Source organism: Homarus americanus, unplaced genomic scaffold (genome assembly GCF_018991925.1).
Source record: "Homarus americanus isolate GMGI-L3 unplaced genomic scaffold, GMGI_Hamer_2.0 scaffold74, whole genome shotgun sequence".
Taxonomy (NCBI): Eukaryota; Metazoa; Arthropoda; class Malacostraca; order Decapoda; family Nephropidae; genus Homarus; species Homarus americanus.
This window is the reverse complement of record NW_024716951.1, coordinates 1,068,466-1,089,879: the sequence shown is the minus strand read 5'-3', so window position 1 is coordinate 1,089,879 and position 21,414 is coordinate 1,068,466. Positions and strand designations below refer to the sequence as shown.

At 41.9% G+C, this 21,414-nt stretch overlaps 1 protein-coding gene across 7 annotated transcripts; it reads left to right on the top strand.

The window, feature by feature from the left end:
• The first annotated feature begins 1,769 nt into the window (after positions 1-1,769).
• LOC121858591 (microtubule-associated protein futsch-like) lies at positions 1,770-21,205 on the top strand. Of its 7 annotated transcripts, none has more exons than XM_042355088.1 (10): positions 1,770-1,853; positions 7,750-8,182; positions 9,085-9,217; positions 10,125-10,298; positions 11,239-13,309; positions 13,901-14,112; positions 14,564-16,414; positions 17,088-17,156; positions 18,819-18,997; positions 19,401-21,205. In XM_042355088.1, the coding sequence occupies exons 2-10, from the start codon at positions 8,160-8,162 to the stop codon at positions 19,627-19,629; spliced, it is 4,941 nt and encodes a 1,646-aa protein (XP_042211022.1). In that variant the 5' UTR covers positions 1,770-1,853; positions 7,750-8,159; the 3' UTR covers positions 19,630-21,205. The 7 variants fall into 7 exon arrangements, with proteins under 7 accessions (XP_042211022.1, XP_042211023.1, XP_042211021.1 ...); XM_042355089.1 differs by lacking the exon at positions 1,770-1,853 and adding an exon at positions 1,860-1,976; XM_042355087.1 differs by lacking the exon at positions 1,770-1,853 and adding an exon at positions 1,860-1,997.
• The last annotated feature ends 209 nt before the right edge of the window (positions 21,206-21,414 follow it).

Sequence of the window (21,414 nt, the reverse complement as noted above, 5' to 3'; positions counted from 1 at the left end):
CTGTGAGTTATGAGTGTGAGTGATTATTATTTGAGTACTGTGGGTATGTGAGTATTCTGTGAGAAAAAGTATGAATCCAACTTGAAATGAAGAAGAATAAGGAAAAAACTGATAAACGCGTGGGGACAGAAGGAGATAATAATCATAGGAAATCTCAAGTGTTAAAAATAATGAGGAAATGAGTAAATGGGTTAGTAATGAGGGTGAGGGTGATGAACGAGGGGCCATTCTATAGTTAGGCACCGAATTGTCACTCATGAATTCTTTCTCACGCTATTCTGCCTCATCCGCCCTCTCCCTCACTCATCCATCCTCCCTCACTCACCCATCCTCCCTCACTCATCCATCCTCTTCCCCCCGTCCTCTCCCATCCTCCCTTTACCCATCCCATCTATTCACCACCTGAATACACTATCACCATTCATATCCCGTTACACACTCACACCGGAAGCAGAAAAACTCTTCACTTCTTATATTCCCTACTTTAATCAATCATCCCATGTGTCGACCAATCAAGGAGGAGATCCCATGTGTCGACCAATCAAGGAGGAGATCCCATGTGTCGACCAATCAAGGAGGAGATCCCATGTGTCGACCAATCAAGGAGGAGATCCCATGTGTCGACCAATCAAGGAGGAGATCCCATGTGTCGACCAATCAAGGAGGAGATCCCATGTGTCGACCAATCAAGGAGGAGATCCCATGTGTCGACCAATCAAGGAAGAGATCCCATGTGTTCGACGGTGGCCGGTAATAATGTCACAGGAAAAAAAGTCAGAAAAAAAGTCACAATTTTGGCCAGGAAAAAAAGTCACAGGAAAAAAAGTCACAATTAATTCATGGTGGCCGGTAATAAAGGTTAGGTTAGGTTAGGTTAGGTTAGGTTACTGAAACTGATTGACATACTAACCTTAAAAAATGTGAGAATTCGATAGTTAACTTTTCTTTTTTTCCTGTGACTTTTTTCCTGTGACTTTTTCCTGTGACTTTTTTCCTGTGACTTTTTTTCCTGTGACTTTTTTACCTGTGACTTTTTTTACCTGGATTCGTGTCGACCAGTCTGGGAAGATATACCTAATTACGTCACAGGTACGACAGGAAGCCCCACCTGCGAGACTAACCAATAGCGGCGCGTCGGTCCAGGTGGAAAGTCACTTGATTGGTAGTAATTAATATCAGAAATCTGAGGTGTAGTCTTAGCGGGTACTGAGGCGTATAAACAACTGACATTAGTGTTTATTGCGTTGTTGTTGTTGTGTACTGGAGACTGCAGTGTTTGATGTAATGTACCTTTTGTATTTGTGTCTGTATGTATGTCTCAATATATACGATAATAATAATATTAATAATAATAATAATAATAATAATAATAGTAGTAATAATAGTAGTAATAATAGTAGTAATAATAGTAATAATAATAATAATAGTTCAGAATAACTTATCATACGTAATAGTAAGACGCTTTACATCAAATTCCACCCAGTCTTTACCCTAATCAACTTACACTGGGGGAGAGGGTGGGGGGCACATTATCACCATGCAGTGTTACCAAGACGAAGGAAACTTACATTTTATCCAACTTAATTAATCATGAATATTAATAAGAAAAAATCTATAATATTTTACCACACCACAAGAGAGAATTAATACGAATTAAAATGACTAAAAGAAATGGTTGTATTTTGGTTGTGAGTTGGGGCTTGGTTGGTATGGGAGGTGCAAGTTAGTTTGGTGGCTGGAGGGGTATGAAGGTGAAGGGTGTGTGGCTACAGTGGTGAGGGACACAGCTGAGCGTTACTTAGCCCAGCCGCCTGCACTCACCACTGCTCGCTCGTGTGCAGTAGCGGCTTGAGGTAGTGTGGTAGTGTGTGCCTGCGTGTTGTGATGTGGCAGTCCCTAACGCTCCCTCCATCCCTCCCCGGCACTCTCCCTCTCTCCCCCCTCAGTGGAAATACCAAACAGATAAACGTCGAAAGGTGTTGTTTAACTAGTCTGAAGTATGTTAAGTTACCTGGAAACAATGTCGTTACTTTCCCTCGGTGAACATATGTAAATGGATCGATAAATATGAAGTGTTGTGACGTAAATGAGTGAAAATAAGGAACAAAAACGATTCTCTCCTCGAAATGATACAACAAAACAGTGATTCATTATTTCTACAGTGCATTAAACAACAGGTAGAATCGATCTTATCTACCATATCTCAGAAATGTAAAAAACAAAATATACAAAATAATGAGACAATGATCAGAGTTTAAATGACAAACTTTTAACTAGTCTGGTGTGGAAAATAGTGAAGGAGTGTGTTTATTTATCAACACATATGGCACTTTACCTTTTACGACGCATCTGTAACTAATAGATAACTAGAAAATACCTAAGGCTTAATTACAGGTATAGTGGGGTTCATTTTACCTGTGCGTATGATCAGGTTAAGTGAGACTCTACCTGATGTTAATTAATTATTTAAATCCCCAGCCTAACCTAACCTAACCTAACCTAACCTAACCTAACCTAACCTAACCTAACCTAACCTGTGTATAAACTGTATCTGGAAAGAGTAGTAATGATTCCTATCTTATAAAAACGGAACAAGTTATGAAATTCAATAGAGGATCAACAAGATTATTTGATTCTAAGAAGTGAACCAGTCACACGGGAGGGGGGGGGGATGTCTTGATGAAACACGGTGATAAGACCTTCAAACGTATCTCACCAGCATAGAACAAACCTAGTCTAGACATGAACAGTGGTGAACAAAGTTGAACTATATCCATACCTGTTCTCGAAGGCATTAGTTCCTTGATAAGAGATAAGAACTATGGAATAATGTGCTTACTGATACCTTGAGACTGCTTGTGTTGACATAGATATTGGTGTGGGGGGGGATAGCATATGCATCAGTGAGTGTATACTGGGCGGTGAGTGGTGATTCTGGCTGATCTGGAATAAATGTGTGGTGGATGAGGCTGGGATGAGGTTGTGTGTGTGGTGAGGTGGTGGTGGGTGAGGCTGTGGGTGGGATGAGGTTGTGTGGTGTGGGTGGTGTGGTGAGGCCAGGTGTGGGTGAGGCTGTGTGGTGTGGATGAGGCTGTGTGGTGGATGAGGCTGTGGGGTGGATGAGGCTGTGGGGTGTGAGGCTGGGGGTGGGTGAGGTTGTGTGTGGATGAGGTTGTGGGTGGATGAGGCTGTGTGGGTGGGGAGGCTGGGGTGTGGGGTGAGGCTGGGGGTGTGGGGAGGTTGTGGGTGGGATGAGGTTGTGGTGGGTGAGGGCTGTGTGGTGTGGGGTGAGGCTGTGGGGTGTGGGTGAGGCTGTGTGTGGATGAGGTTGTGGGGTGTGGATGAGGCTGTGTGGTGTGGGTGGAGGCTGTGTGGGGAGGCTGGGGGGTGAGGCTGTGTGGGAGGTTGGGGTGGATGAGGCTGTGTGTGGTGTGGGGTGAGGCTGTGGGGTGGGGTGAGGCTGGTGGGGGAGGCTGTGTGGTGATGGGTTGTGTGTGTGTAGGGGGTGTGGGGTGAGGCTGTGTGGATGAGGCTGTGTGGTGTGGGTGAGGCTGTGTGGGTGTGGAATACACACTGTGTGAATGACTCCTATTACATTTAGCTTCCCTCATCTTGTCATTATCTTTCTTTTTCCCTACCAGTACCACCTCTCTCTCTCTCACACACATCCTCTCTCTCTCACACACCATCCTCTCCTCTCTCTCTCACCATCCTCTTCCTTTCACCATCCCTCTCTCTCGCTCTCTCTCTCTCTCTCTCACCATCCTCTCTCTCTCTCACACCATCCTCTCTCTCTCTATCTCACACCATCCTCTCTCTCTCTCACCATCCTCTCTCTCACCATCAGGCCCGTCCTTTAGGGGGGGGCGAACAGGGGCGACTGCCCGAGGCTCAGCACCAGACCCAGTGACCTCGGACACATTACCTGTTGACTGGTTAATCTGACCTTACCATCCATAGCGACAGTCCCATGGGGTTGGTGGGGCCCCGCAGTGGCTGAGTTGCCTCGGGCCCCGCACCCTCCTAGAGACGGCCCTGCTCGCCACCCTCCTCCACCATTCTATCTTCCCACCCTTTAAAGGCTAGTTTACTATCATTGTCATACACACAGTATTTGATTATATTCATTCATTTACTTGTATCACTTACAAACTTCGATCCATGCATATATACATAACACAGATATATACTGTAAATGTATACAAGGAGCATATATGTATACGTGCATATATACACACATAATCAGTACCTACGGAAATGCATGTGTGCAAACAGTTCTTCCCTCACCCCCTCACCCCCCTCCCTCCACACCTGCACTCACCCAGTCTCCTCCACAACGCATGCGCACGCGTGACAGGAAGCCAGGCAATTGTGTCTTTATTGTTTTGGACGAAGTAACCGGGCTACACACACACGGACCCTGTGAACCGTGTTTGCCTTTATGGTATCCAGAGATCCGTGGGTGACTACCGTGGTTAATGAGTAGGATTTTGGAGCGACCAGACGGGTAATTTGTTATTTGAAAAGTATAACGAGTTAGGGAGAGTTTTTTTTTTTTATACGTAAGGTGGTGGTGATGGCTCTCTGTTAACCACGGTAACTACCTGGGCATATGAAAGACTGTGGTTGATTTATAATAAGTGTACAGGTAATTTATAGTTTGGAATACACACGGAGGATAATTTGGTATAGTAATTTTATCTCGCTGCATAAGTTTTTCGTTTGATGATGTGAGCAATCAATATAAGTGAATTTAACCTGATAGAAAAATAATGGAAATGATAAAAACGAAGGAATTGGGTTAATAATTTATCAAAACATCTTACTGTAAACAGAAGAATTTGGGCCAGATAAATTGGGGCATTTTTTTTGTAAAGTGATTGAAAGTATACTATGGCTACCCTTATCTCTGGCCAGTTTCAAGACCTACTGGTGAAGGCAATGACAGTAGGTGGACAGTATGACATGACGCAGGTGCTAATGTAATGTAAAACAACTGAGACCAAACATTTAACAGGTGTGACGCGACAGGTGGGTTACATTTACACTTGTCCGAATATAAATTGTTAAAATATCTTAATCACTCGACTAATTCATTATAATAAGGACATTTACATCAGACAGGAGAGGTTTGAAAAAGGCAATACATTTAAAGATCAAATTAAACCTAAAAATACAAAAAAAATAAGAGAATTTAATTTGATGCGTAAAACATTTGAAACGTCAGGTCAGGTGAGGTCAGGTGAATGTTAAACTAGGAGTCAAATGAATATCTCTAAACTCAATTATTTATTTATTTTACTAAAGCCATTTGTTTTAGTTAGGTTTGGTTTGGTTAAAGTTAGGTTAGGTTAAAATTAGCTTTGGTTAGGTTAGGTTAGTTTAGGTTAATTTAGTTTGTGTTAAGGGTTAGGTAAGGTAGATTAGGTTAGTTTGGTTTATGTTAAGGGTTAAGTCAGCTTACGTTTAGATTAGATTTGACAGTGTTTTATTTCCAGGAATTTTGTTATGTTCCATTGAAAAGTTATGGTGGGGAAATATTAAGTGGAATTGAATGGGTGTGTAGGGAGAATCTTGTTATTTTTTCCCCAAAGCTACGTGTGTGTTTGTGTGTGTATGTGTGTGTTTGTGTGTGTGGAAATAAAACGATAGATAGAGAAGAGAGAGAGAGAGAGAGACTTTAGGGATTAACACACGACACGATAACATGGAGATAAGAGACAGCAGCCATCACGTGACGAACAACAGAGAGAACAACTTAAGTGGCTGCCTCATAGTGTCAACAAGTGGTCCCTCCCTCCCTCACTGGTGCTCCTCTCCCCCGTGTGCGTGTGTGTGTGTGCGTGTTCGTATATGCGTGTAAACAACTGAAACTAACGCAATATACAACTGACTGATGTTGCCTCTTGCTTTGAAACGCTGAGCCGTGTTGTCCATCTCAATTATTAGACAGAATGTTGCATCACTCACACTATGATTACAACGTACAGACAGACAGACAGACAGACGGGGAGAGGAGTCACAGTCATATAGATACGTGCATTGGGCCACCTGGCTTAAAAAGGGAAGCAGTATAAAGGCAGGATATGAGAGGGAATGAGGAGGGCAAGTGTAGGGATGATGCGTATGTCTCTCTCTCTCTCTCTCTCTCTCTCTCTCTCTCTCTCTCTCTCTCTCTCTCTCTCTCTCTCTCTCTCCTAGTTTCAGCAGGATGACAGGCAAGCAGGCAGGCAGGGTGACAGATAGGCAAGATGACTGACAGGTAGGCAGGGTGACAGTCAGGTAGGCAGGCAGGGTGGCTGGGTGGAAGTCAGCTGGAGCACCCAATAAGCCAGGTGTGAGAGTGGGCGGTAGCGGTGCCCACCCGGTATGTCCTAATTACGTTTTATTAGCACAGCCGACCAGGACCTGTCGTCTGTACGTAACAACAAGGTTAGGTTAGGTTACAAGGTCACAAGAGGTTCAATGTCACAGACTCTAAGATTACTCGGTCTGTGGAAGGTCCTACTTGGTCAAAGGTCAAAGTTACACTGAGTCATTTCCTTATGTTTTGGGATATGATTTCAACGGGGGAATTTAATATCTTGCCTGTTACTCTTGAGGTGACGTTTCAGTAGCGATAACGTAAACACGATACTGTTATCTTAAGACACACACACACACACCAGGGAAAACCTCACCTGACAGCATATTCATTATTAAAACTACTTAATTCATCCGCCTTCGTCTTCATTACTGCTTGGGTGTTGTCCGTCTCACCCGTCAAGACAAAATAATCAATACTGTTTACTTAAGAACTTGTTTTTTACCCGTGTTTATTCTATTAGTACTTTCAGATCGTCAATTGTAACAACGTAGATTCATTGTATATTTTCTAGTTTAGTTTATCGTTCTAGATAACTCGTTCATCCTTTACTTGTTTTTGAAATTCGTTCTTAAGTGTCATGTTATTGTCATTCTAAAAAAGAAGACGTTTTCTCTCGTCTGTAGATCTAAACGTTTGATGTTCCTTTACTATCAGATTTGGAGGAAGCGGGAAGACCGAGAGGATGACGAACTGGTTTTTTTTTGTGTTTTTACGTGAAGAGATGAAGTGGATATTGTCACACATCTGTTTTAGTTAATTGTAAAGAGGAGCTTCAACACTCCTTTTCCTGTGATGCGTAATGGTGTCACTTTGTTTGACTGTGTGTGTGTGTGTGTGTGTGTCTGTGTGTGTGTCTGTGTCTGTTTCCTTTGTCTGTCGTATTGTGATTCTCTGTCTGCCTGTGTGTTTTTCGGTGTGAATCTCTCTCTCTCTCTCTCTCTCTCTCTCTCTCTCTCTCTCTCTGCAAACTATCACACAGGTAACTCTACAAATACCATCATTAATACAGCTAGTGACACCTGATATCATTACTCCCCTTCCAAGGTCTCGTGGGAAGGGTGGAGGAGGAGGAAACAGAGACCGATATCTATTACAACAGGTGTATAACAGGTGTGGGTGGGAAAGGTGAGACACTTGTGCACCTGATGACGTTATATCCGGGGTGCACGTGTTGGTGTGTATAAAGACATAAGGATAATACGGGTCGTGTAGTGGATGTTTGTAAGTAATGACACAATTCTTCAAGAAAGTATATATGCTTTTTACTTTATTGATCTGTAACATACAACAGCAAGTTATTTTCATTGTAAATGAAAGAAAACGTATATAAAATTGTCATTGAAGAAAGTGATTATCTTATTTCTCTCTTTAAAAAAATACAGAGAATCAGAGAATTTAACCAAGAGACGTAACTTATACACAAACCTGAGGAATGAATTGAGAAGAAAACAAAACAAAGTTTAACTATAATGTGAACTTAAGTCTGTATGTATGTTAATTAACACATGGAAAATATATACATAGCAGATGTATATACTGTATATATAATTGAAGATGAGTTAAACTAGAAAGTCAAGAAGAATATGATGGAAAATGAGACTAATAGGAAAATGATTACAAGAAAGTAAGTGAAATGTGAACATTTTTGTATATTTTTGTCATAGTGAAAATTGACAAAAAATGTGAGGTTACAGGAAAGCTTCGCCTCTCAGCAGACACGAACTATCTTTGTGTAGGAGAGTGAGGAGTAGGGGAAAGTGAAGGTTATTCGTTGTCTTTTCTAACTACCAACATGAAGACGAAAAAACTCTTGACGTAAGTTTTTGGTGTTATTTACTAATGAGAAATATATCCTTATAAATACGAACTACATTGTGTGTGTGTGTGTGTGTGTGTGTGTGTGTGTGTGTGTGTGTGTGTGTGTGTGTGCTAGTTAACTATTTGCATTTTTATTTCTGACCTCGCCTATTGACTCAATTGTAGAAAAATTATAACATGACAGACAGAGATAAAGGCATCAGCTTTTTTTATGATGCCCCGGGCGTCAGGTCAGTGGGTCATAACAAGTGACCATTGTTGCTCATAAGTGACCTTAACTGGAGGACACACACACACACACACACACACACACACACACAAAACAGTGACTTCCGTGTTCCTTTAATAGTACTGATACGTAGCAAATAACCAGACAATAGCAAAAGTCGCTTGCCTCATGGTTGCCGCAACACTAAACTGCAACTGTCAACTGTACCGAGCATGTTGACATGTGTGTGTGATCAGGGACCTACGACACACACACGCAGATCAGACTCAAACTATGTTCCATTTTTCCACCACAAAACATTCAGTATAGAAGATCCTTATCACTGACGTCACCACAACAGATAACTCAATAGTTTAAATCTGTCCGTTTGTTTGTTTAGTCGTTTTGTTTCCTCTGGCCCTTGGATCCTTCAGGGTCATGAGTGTCTGTGTGAATGTTGACGCTTTAATTTTAATTCATTTGATCAAGAAAATCTCACTGTACAACAAACGGTGATTTTTTTCTTCTATGGTGCGTCATTGAGGAGTTTTTTTAGGTATCGTACTGTTATTTAAGTAGTACTAGTAGTAATAGTAATAGTAGCAGCAGAAGTAGTCGTAGTATCACACATATATTCACTCCAATACCCATTATAAGATCGACTAACATCTTTCTCTTCATGTTGTTACAGTCTGGAGAAGTACAGTGTGGTGGCGGTGAGGGCCAAGCTGTCTGTGGAGGTGGAGCAGAGGAAACGATTAGGTACCTGGGCCAAGAGAGTGTTGGTACTAGATGGTGCTACCTTATACGCCTACAAGACAAAGGTAAGTGTGTGTGTGTGTGTGTTCTCTATTAACCTTTCAATGAGAATACGAACATTTATTTAATACTGTCATACCAACATATAATTTCACACGTATTTATGTAAAACAAAAATATACATAAACATACATAAACAAACATACAACATTCTTACGACATCTTAAAGCTCTTAAAAAGTGTATTTCTATGACATTATTATCTCCAGTGAAGAAACCGGATCTGTAGGACAAGCTCTGAGATCCTTTTGTCAACCACTGAACAACCACACAATCCTTCCATCCTCCACCATACCCGCGCCTCCTCACCCCCTACCACAGTTAGAGGTTGGGGAGGGGGGGGAGGGGGTTGTATGTATTTGACTCCTAATTTCAATAAACTGATGTGTATGTTATGTATACAGAACAGAATGTAGAGGTATGTTTAGGGTGTCATACAATCAAATACATATACATACATAAATTAAGTTGTATACAGACATCAGTATATACAGTATATGATAGCACAGGGATAAGTATAAATGCCTCTTCAGAATATGTTCATATAATCGTACATATACTGTATACTCACCAAAATACAGAAATAGACAGTTGTAGTCCAATGTGTATACTCTATGTATGAGTGTATACATACAAGAACCAGGACAAACATTCCAACGACTCTGCCAAGGTCAACACTCTTAAGATTTCACTGAAGCCTCGAGGTGTGGATACCGTCTCGCTCTTATACAACACTGGCGGAGTTTGTGTCACTTTCATCTGGTCACTGCCATCCCGTCACTGTCACACGTTGTCATTTTCACTGTCACTTCATGATCAGATAAACACACACACACACACACACACACACACACACACACACACACACACACACACACACACACACCATCTTTTCACTATCTCTTTTCTTCAGGGTGATGGAGGCAGTGTGGGTGGGTGGGCGGTGGGCGGGGCGGACGTGCATATTGGGCGGGGCAGCGACTCCTCGAGAGACGATGGGCGGCATATCCTGGTCATCGCACGCCCACCCGCCTACAAGCTCACCTTCTCCTTTAACACCACTTACGAGCAGGCCAGGATGATCCAGGTAACGTCTGTCTGTCTGTCTGTCTGGCAAGGTACTATGACCACAAACAGCATCGCCCTTGTCCTAGATGCATTAGCAGTGGTGTTCGTTCGGTAGTAGTGGCAGAAACAGTAGTATAAAGAACCCTTATGAGTACTGTACTGTCGTCTCTGGTGGCGGTAGGGAGAGAGACCATCAGAAGCCCATCACTCCTGTTGCAGTGGGGAGTAAATTGACAGGGGGGAGGGAGGGGAGGGGAGATGTAATGTGAATTAGACTTGAAACTTTAATTCTTAAGTAATTTCAATGATATTCGGATATAAGAGATTTCATTGGGACGTCTTTGTTTACAATCGTCCATAACATAAACTTAATCTAACCTAACCATAGTTGGAAGTATTGATCACCACACAGCTATCGACCCAAGGAACACCTGTTGCTACTACGAGTATATCGACACACTTGTTGGCGCGTCTCACATGGGAATTAATTATCTCTCTCCTTCTTTACCTGTGGACGTAATGAAACATCTTTCCCTCTCTCTTCTCCTGTGTGTTTCTTCTCTTATCTCCTTTTCTATCTTATTTATCATATTATCTTGTTATTGTTCGTTTATTTTTCTCATTGATTCATCCACTTTGTCTCCACTGTCTCTTCTCCTATCTCTACCATCTCTCTTTCCGTGGCTGTACTCTCTCTCTCTCTCTCTGCCCTTTATCCTTCTTAAACACATTAACAACACACTTACAGGTACAGTTTCAAGTACAGGTGTAAAAGTACAGGGTCTTTAACAGGTAGAGATACAAGTACAAGTGTACATGTATGGTTACAGATACAGGTACTGCTAATATTAAAGGTGCAGGTTTAACTACAACGTTATTATATACCTGTAATGTATCTGAGTGTCATACCTGAGTGTCTTAGTTACCTGGGTCTTGTAGTAACTTAAACTCTCCCTCAGGCTCTATCGTCCTCTGGAGCGACAGTGACTGGTCTGGACGCCATTATGCTCCTGAAGAACTTGAGGAAACATCAGGAGGAGGAACACGAAGAAGAGGAAGAGAGAAAGAGAGAGTTAAAAGAGCAAAAAATGGTTCTGGAAGAGAATCGAGACTTGAGTGACACAAGGACGTCTTTGGGAAGTGACGAGAGGAAGGAGGTCTCGGAAAGTGACGATGAAGATCTTACGTTAAGTAAGAATAAAACAGAAGACGATGAACTGGAAGAGATAAATGAATCCATATACGACTTGAATACAGGAGTGGTGAGTAATCCTCTTTACTCCTCAAACGTCAACCTGTCAGTTAGTGAAGGAGATGACGTAGCGGTTAAAGACAGTACGAACCTCACCTACAGCAACAGTAGCGGACCATCAGGGGCTTCCAATTCTTCAGCGTCATCCTCTAATGTCTTAGTAGCCAACCAGAACTCAGATGGTAAGGTTAATCCCCTCCCTAAACCCCCTCGTGCTGGCCCCGCTGACCGAAGACCGTCAACTGAGTCACAAACCCAGTCTGAGTTTGATGAAGCGGAGGAACATCAGTCGTCTTTCAGTGGTGACAAGGAGGAGGAACTGCCTGGCGAAGAACGAGAATCCAAAAAGTCTATTGAGGTTGTGGATGGTCCTTGCCTGGATGCCTTCGGGGAGGAGATAAGCGACGAAGAGAAGGTGTTAGTGGAGACCAGGAACAGAGTTTATTGTGAAAACTCTGAAGAAGGTGAAGGATTCGACCAAGTGACCAGTGACTCGGATGAAAACGTGGACAGTGAATCAAAAGTTAATGCTAAACGTACAGATTGTGAAGAGAACAGCGAGTCTCTTAGTTTACCAAAGAGAGATCGATCACCCGATGAAACAGTAAACAAAGAAGAAGAAGAAGAAGAAGAACGAGTACAAGAACCTTTCGAAGACAATTACACACATTTATTAAGTAAGATGAAGCTTGAGAGAGGTTTGTCCCTGGCCACCCACACAGGGGATGTATCCCAAGACATTGACTCTCATGAAACGTATCTTAAGAACGCTCACAGCCCTCATCTTGACTCTCCCTCCAGTGACTCTCCCACACCTTTCGAAGAACCTGAGAATGGAAGTGACAAGGAAGAAAGTGTTGTGGGGAACAATGACAAAGAAACTAAATATGACGAAATACAGGAACAAGATGACAAGGGGAAGGATAATCCGGGTCAGAAATCCGCTAGTGATGAGACATTAAGCGATAGTGATGACAAGTTCGAACTGCTTTATAATGAGATGAATAACAATTCCCAAGAAGAACTGCAAACTGAGCCGCCGATGAGTGAAGAGAATGAGAAAAACACCAAAAGGGAGGAGAGCCAAGATACTCCTTTAGTCAGCCCTGAAAATATCATCAAAGAAAATGGTCATGTCGAAGAGGAAAACGATGTCGATTTCCCTTCAGATGAGACTACGCCTGTGAAGAGAGTTAACTCCATCATCAAGAAGAAAGACAGAGGTTCAGTAAATTCTGGTTCTGGAAGTGTTAAAAAGGTACAGTTCAACCTCGACGTAGATACGATTGAGCCGCCATCCTTAGACCTGTCTACCACAGAGTCTCCAGTCACAGATACAGGCGAAGGTTCCCCAACTTCTACCACGAGGAAAAAACCTGACTCCAGCAGTAATAAAAAAAGAAAAGAGGGATTGCTTAAAGCTGTTGGAGTTCATAAGTCTAAAAAAGAATCAACGGGAACTACGACACCAGGCAAGACTGACAAGAAACTGACAGAAACAACAACACCAGGATCACCAAGTAAGAAGAAGTCAACAGATTCTTCAACAGTCACATCATCGACCAAGAAGAAGACGACGGACTTCTCCAACTCGTCTTCCCCGACCAAGAAGAAGGGGATCTTCTCGTCTATCTTCTCAGGAACGTCCAGTAAGAAGAGCGATTCCCAGCTGCCAGCCAAGGACGACGCCAACAGCAAGAGGAAGGCTTCAGACACTTCACCTACCGCCCTCAAGCGGCAGCCGACAGTAGACCTAACCGCTCCACTTATCATCAATGGTGAGTACTGTCATGTTACCCTCTTACACACACACACACACACACACACACACACACACACACACACACACACACACACACACACACACACTCCTATACCAATATCTACATCCAGAGAACTTTTATATTTTATCAGAAAAAAAATATGGCCCAGCAAAATATTAATTACAATTTATCACATCAGAGGAAGACTTGTGAACGTCAGGTTGACCTTATAACTTCCTTTGATCCTTCACAGCATCAAATGTTATTAGGAAAACACGTCTATAATATTACAGGTAATTTTAAGTATATTTTCAATCATAATTTGTAGATAGAGATGTAACTTGTATTTCCCCCCATTTACAACCATTTTGAATTAATTTCCCATTATATTCAGCACAACTTCTCCCTCCATTAAATTCCCTTGTCACCATTTCTTCATATCCAACCCTTAACATCAATGAGAGATATATTACCCATATCCAACTAAGTATATAACACTACCAAATCCCCCCATCTTACCATATCCAATGTCTATCTCTTTGTATATATCACCTCACCATGTCCATCATCTCCCTTTGGTCACTATATATCCCATATCCATCGCAGGTCAGGTTGAAATAAGCGGTAGCATCGGCGGGAAGGTTAGTGCCCGACGTGTGGAGGTGAGGGACGGTCATGTGCTGGCGTTCCTTCCCCACGCCTCCACCCCTTCCTCCAAGATTAGTTTGATGGCTCTCTCAGTCACCCCTGTGTTGGGAGGCGTGCACCAACACGCCCTCTCCCTCAACCGCGCCACCCGTGTTATGATGGTGATTAAGGTGAGTGGTGGAGTAATTATGCTTATGTCTTTAGAGAGAGAGAGAGAGAGAGCTGCCAGATAGTATTCAGTACCGTTAACTAAGTTTTGATTATCTACACTAGACATTTAACAGTATTGGTCTTAGTATCTGAAGAAAAAAAATATTGTGTATGAAATCTAAACATAATTATTGCTGAAGACGTCTGTATGTTACCTGTGATCCTTAGTAATTATTTATTCATAAAACAAAAGACATCACACAAACACAGACGATAACTAAACTTTCATCAGATAATTATTACAATCAATATTTTAGTCATAACATTAAGCACAAGTTAAACGTCCGTATAAAATTACCAAGTTGTGATAGTGTCGTAAACCTGTGTCTTTGTTATGATTAAAAATGCAGCTAAACATCTTTTTTTTTTCTTGGTTTGAGTTTAGTGTGTAAGAGTGTTGGTCTTCCACAGTTAACGTCACGGGAGGAGATGATGCGTTGGATCCACACACTCTCTGACGAAGTAATCAAAGTCACCCAGGAGGACCAGCGCAACAACCTCACCCTCTACCCATCACCTCACAGAGAAAGTGAAAAAGAGGAAGAAGAGCCAAAGCAAGAGGAAGAAAGAGAAGAAGGAACGAACTCCCAAAAGGAAGAATCCAAAAAAGAGAAGGAAGAGGAGGTAGTGGATAATGATTACTCTGAAGGGGCTGCTATGGAGGAGAAATCAGTTACCAAGGTCCAAGAAGCTACAAACATCACCCCAGCCCTCGATACCACAGTCAAGAAAGATAATGATCTTGTCGACAGTTTACACAGCTTCTCCTCCGACCAGAACCTGAATGGAATAACCGATAAACAGAAAGAGGAAGAGAGAGACACCAATAAAGAGAAGACGGTGGAGAGAGAAGGAAAGAGGAAGAAAGAGTCTGAAATACAAAAGAAAATTCAACAGTTTTCTCAAGGTGAAAGAAGGAAGGACGACGCTGAAGCCAAATATAAACAACAGAAAATGGAGACACGTACACAGAGGAAGACTGACGAAGGTAAAAAGAGTCATCCACCTCTTCGCCGGCTCTCTGGTCAAGGAAAATTCAGTCCACAGCCAAGTGATGCTGGTACGGATACTACTGATAACTTCCTCATGGTTAATAAACTTCCTGGGTATCCTTCAAACCGCCAAAATTACCCCAAAAAGCTCAATGAGTCGAGTCGGATCATGAGTTCAAGTGAGTCTTCTCTGAGAACATCAGTTGAGTGTCAAGGGGGTGTCGCGGCTGCTGCTGCTGCTGCTCATGGAATGCAGAGGTATGGCAGTGAGATCATTCCACAGACTGGCTCCTGGGATCAAGCTAATCCTTCAGGGAATCGTATTACTCGAGACAAAATCTTGACCCGCGGATCAGGAAGCCAAACAAGTCTCATTGTATCTGTGTCGCAACCTATGAATGAGTCCAGGGCTTCACCTTCTCCAACTTTATCTCCTCGTCTGCATCACCTCACGCAACCACGAGCCATTGAAATAATTGAGAAGACGAACAAAATGGCTAGACCTACAAGTCTCAGTGGTATAAAGAAGCAGCGCCTAACTCCTGATAAAGAGCGATGGTATGAGGACGACTCCAGCGACAACGAGACCCCGGCCACACCTGTGAAAGATGATGCCGAGGAAGTCCCGAGTGTTACCTGGTCAGTCGCAGCTACGAGAGAGAAGTTTGAGTTACTGTGCTCAGTGAGTGGCGAGAACAAGGGTGGGAGACTCACTACCAAGACGCCCATCTCACGCAAGAGGTCTTCACGAGGCACTGTGAAGAAGAAGCGTTCACTGGAAGGCGCCATGTCTCGCCGCTCTACTGTGAGAAGGGGCGGGAGAAAGTCATTATTGCCGAGTGACGACTTAAACAGCAGTCAAGAACTACAAGGAGACGAAAGTGACTTAAAGACTGAGCCTCAGTCACAGCGGGAGTCACTTAGACTTCCGCCAGTCAGAGATCTGAGGAAGAACTTTGAAACAGATAGAACTGACAGTCCTTTTTGCTTCCACACCTCGTCTGTGGAGTCGACCGAGGAACCATCGTCCCCCATCAAGTCCCCGTTCAGGAAGACATCAAACATCCTACAGGAGCCGTATACTCCAGAATCCTCTCCTGAACCGAGGATTCTCACAAGTCGGTTGATGAACTCTCGTCCATCAGGTATTAGTTCAGTGGCTGAGAGGATGACTCTAACTCAGTCATTTTCAACTGATTCTTCCCATCCATCTTCCTCACTCAGCAGCGGTGATGTCGTCATATGTTGGCGAGGACCTTACATCGCCCAGGTAAAGTGTCAATGTTTGTGTAGCAACACCTGGTTCATCTGAGGTGACATTACACCTTCGTTTCATAATGATCAGTTTTGTACATATAACAACTGTGGTTTTGATTACTGTGTTAGTTTTATGTGTAATGATCATTGTAGTTTGTCTAATTTCTGGTATAGATTTGTGGTTTTGATATATAATGAACACACACACACACACACACATACACTAGCTATTGCCTTATAATGCAAATAGAATAATTAGCTTCTGTTGTACAGTTATCTAAATGTGTGTATCTTGTTGCCAATTTATATGAATGATTTTTAACAGAAATTTAAGCTGGTGTATCTGGAATTTAATTTATATAGGCCAATTTACTTGTAGCTAATGTGTATGTATGTATTAAACAATAGCTTATGTGGGTGTAGTGGCTTGTAATTAACATAAATGTATATATGTAGTAATTTATAGGAATGTATCTGGGCAGTGATGTATATGGGTGTATGTGGAGAGTAATTTATATGAATGTTAATACTTGTAATGTTTATGAGTGTGTTTGTACAGTGTGTATGAGGGGTGTATCTTCCTGTTTACTTTCATTAGCCTGTGTAGCGACGCCCTCCTCCCGCACGCTGGTCTTGTCCCCACCACCTGAACACTTTTAATTACCTGCTGGTCTTGCGCTTCACAGGACTCACCTTCCTGCCAGTGTTGGAAAGACAACGGAACTGTGTCGACCAAGGACCAACCAGCGGTGAAGGTGGTAGTTTGTGCTCTCTCTCTCTCTCTCTCTCTCACTTTCTTTTCAATTTCTATTTTCATCAGCTTAAGCTTTGATCTGTTTTCTCTGTATGAAATGTTGTGTTACTCTCTCCTACCTGAGTCTCTTGTTGTTGCCTTGACTGAATGAATGTCTTGCTTCCTGTTAACTGACTTATCTTGCATTATTTTTAACTGATTTGATGTATTTTTTTGTCTCATTCTTTCGCTTTACTGATTCTCATGTTTCTTTCTCCTCCTCCTCCACTTCCTTCTCGTCTGACTTTGACTTATACCATCACAAACATCAAGTGAACTATAATGTACTTTGAGATGAGTTTAAGGTAGTGCCCGCTTGTACTGACTTGACTTGTGAATGTTTTAAGTGCATGAGGGATGTCTCTTATTTACATACACAGTTTAAATGCATCCAGTGATGAACTATTTTTTGGTGTGTGTGTGAAGTAACTCGTCTGTGTTTCTGGCATTTTTATATTTATCATTTTTATTATCTCTGCTTTCACCTGTCTCTACCTTGGACGCATGTAACCTGTATAAATTTTAAGGCCTGACAATATTGCCTTTAACAACTGGCTCAATGTTCATGTATTATTGATTATTATTGCATGTTGTGTTGTTCTTAATGTGCTTTGTCATTCCCTAGAGCAGTGATTCTTAACCTTTTTTGAGTCACGGACCCCTTTGGGAATCTGGTGAAAGCTATGGACCTCCCTAGAAAAATGCACATAAGCACATAAACACAACTTTGCATGTAATGAATATTCTTTATTTTATTGAAAATTCATTGCCTCATACAGTGTATGACATACACAAAGTATGAATAAAGTAAACAATCTTAACAAAGAATTATGTTTCACACTTTTTTATGCAAACATTAATGGCCACTCCATACAAAAATGAAATACAATCATCCTGTGCAAATTAAACAAAACAAAACTTTAATTCTGCTCAAAAGTTCATTTCAATGAGAAGGTGGTTGTTGTTTGGCTTGAAGATAAATAACAAATTTTTATCTGACCTTCACGGACCCCCTGAAGCCCATCCATGGACCCCATGTTAAGAACCCCTGCCCTAGAGCTTCTCAGTCTTCGTAGTGGGTCTTTTAGCAATATTCTTTCGTGTGATTAATAAGACAAATTTAAGAAATGATTTGACAATGACTGTAAAGATTATATTTATGGAAAATTATTAGGATTTCGTAACCTTTTTCTTAATCCTTCCACCCCCCTCCTCCCTCCACACACACATACAGTATATATAAAAAAAGATTATATTCAGATTCTCGTCTGTCTGTCTGTCTCTCTTGCTTGTTTAAATGTATATACAATGAAACCTCTATTTTACGGACTACTTGGAGAGGAAAGTTCTTTATATCAAGTGTTCGTTATGAAACCCCTATGTAACGGAATGTTTGGAGAAAATTCCGCTTTATGGAGAGTTCACTATCTCTGTTGGAGGGTTTGTTTTTCTTTGTATAAATAACTGTATAAAATCAGAATATTACTTTTTCTTATAACTGCTTTCATACACCTCCCCAAACATCTTCATCTGCCTCACTAAGAAAATCCTCCTGAAGAAATACATCACTGACGGTCACCACACTCCTAATACTCTTCTCTCTCCCTCGTCTCGGCTGCTGCAGGAGGCGGAACAGTCGGTGCTGGCCAATATCAGCAATGCATTCTTGGCCAAGCGTCGACTGTTGAGCAGGGAGGTAGCAGCTGCCAGGATCCAGGAGCGACTCTCACTGTTGGAGGAAAGGGCATGGAACCTCCAGGCCAGTATGGCTCAGATCGACAACTCCTCCGTCAGGTCTATTAAGTAAGCTACAATGGTGGTGGTGGGGGGGGGGGGATTATAGTTGTGGTAGTAGTAGTAGTGGTGTTGATGGGGGTAGTAGTGGCTGTAGTAATGGTAGTAGTGGTGGTGATGGTGGTTGTGGTGGTAGTAACGGTAGTGGTGGGGGTAGTATTGGTGGTGGTTGATGATTTCATTTCTACACTACCTTCTACAATAGACATTGGTGTGATTCTGGTACTATTTGGTATCACACGAGGACAATTTACTTACACAGTTTGTTATAATTGTATCAATCTTCTTTTACAACTGTGTTTACTCATAAACTGATTTATACATCAAGTTCTTATATACTGTTATCCTGTCTCCTTATGTTATTGTTGTACCGTGAATCCTTGACCGCTGACCCTCCTGTATGTTGTTATAGAGAGACGCGAGAATGGAAGGCCCTGGAGAAGTCGCTACGGGCGGTGGAGGAGGAGACCAGTTACTACAACGCCCGGTTGATGCAGACGCAGAAGGAGGCAGACATAGCCAGGCAGAAGCTAGCAGCAGCCCTCACCTCAGGCTTCTCCCAACAGACCGGCAGCACCACCCCCGAACACCACCCCCTGGACACTTCCCATGATGAGGGCCTCTACTCCTCAGAGGCCTGAAAAATCTGAAACTCAACTTAGATTCAAAAGCTTTAGGAACTTGTGAGCTCTTATGACTGTTGTTCGGACGGTGATGTGTGGAACTACATCACAATATCACATGTTTAGAGATAGAGATCCTAACCTGGAACCCTGTTTGGGAGGCTTAAGAGAACTCGGCATACATCTGCCTCAACGCATCACATAAACAGTGGAATTCGAGCCTAGTCTATAGGCTCAGTCTCTAGTTCAGGGTCTTCGGAGGCTTCCACGCCCTTTTCTAGATCTGTGTCAACTACTTATAACCTTACAAAGTGAACACAAGATTAAGTAATTAACAAACTGTATCAACAAATGACCAGCTTCTAAGGAGGAGGAACTCGAGTTGCACCTGAATACAAGGTTAATTATATTAGACAACTAACGACAAACTTGGGAAGAATTCAGGTAAACTGAGACCAAACCAAAGAACCTTTTTAACCCAACAAGATACAGTCATACTCCCAAACCCTTGAAGAAAGTGTCAGGTGTAAGCCGGTGTGTCTAGAGCCTTGGGAGGAATACTGACTGGGAGATTTCGATAGTGTCATATGGCAGAGAGGTACTGTACATACCTCAGTGTGTAAGAAATGTCCTAATATAGATAAGTCGGCCGAGATTCTTGGTGTTAACATGTGCAGTGAAGATGAGAGCAAGAGATCCTGAACCATAACAGAGACGTTCTGTAAACATTGAGGAATACAGTAGGATACAATCATTAGATTCCCTGAAATACAATTGTATGTTTGTTATTATAAAGTTGAAATACAAAAAGGTTTAAAATTACGATTAGCAGAGATCAAATAATGAAATTAGCCCTGGTAGCTGAACTTTCTTAGATCAACGACAATTTAAGTGTTAGATACAGTAGCATGTTAAGCTGTTTCCAGTGAATATAATATTTTGCTGTATAAAATGTTAAGTTGTGCGGGTATTGTAAATTGCTGATTATTCATTACCACAATAATTACCACAATTAACAAAAATCTAAGAACTAGAGTAATTAGCATGTTATAATTTGTAAATAATTAATATTTAAGACATTTTAAAATAATGATTTTTTTAATACAACATGTTGTTTGTCTTTATCTGATAAAAGTCAGGAAACAATTTTTAAGACGAACATTGTCTTCCTCTGACAGCGCTGGGTCAATAAATCCAGATCTGATTATGAGATTGTACCCAGGTGACAGTAACACTCTTGGCATGAGCAGCTTCTTGTGTCTGTCCGTAGAAGTTAATTAGCAGTAATGAGATTTGTTTTAATTGTTTTGTTATTGAAGGACTATTTCTTATATTGAGAGTATCTTTGGCTCCTTCAGGTGTGATGACCCACCTCGCTAAACACCGATCTCAGTATACTAAGAGACCGACACTGATTGCCATCATTTTTCCTTCTTTAAATTCAAGAACTACTTCATAGCAGAGTTAATTTAGGGTGTGCAAGGCATAACCCAGGATATCCCCTTAAAACGCGCCACCTATGGAGGGTGCAACATCATAAAGAACGATTTAGTATTACATGGGTAACGAATAAAAAAAAGATGTATTTTCAAAATTTTGCTGTTTTATTCCAAGGACTATAATAAGAAAGACGGGAAAGCGTCTACATTTACCGATAAAGCAAACGTGAGCCACTGAGCTCCGATCAACGTAATCTGTTGGCAACGCAGGTAACTAAAAGCCCGGGGCGCGTGAGGGTAGCTTGTCTATGTTTCCATGGTAACCAGCGGAGTGAGCTTGTGCTTAACATATTCACGTCGCTAT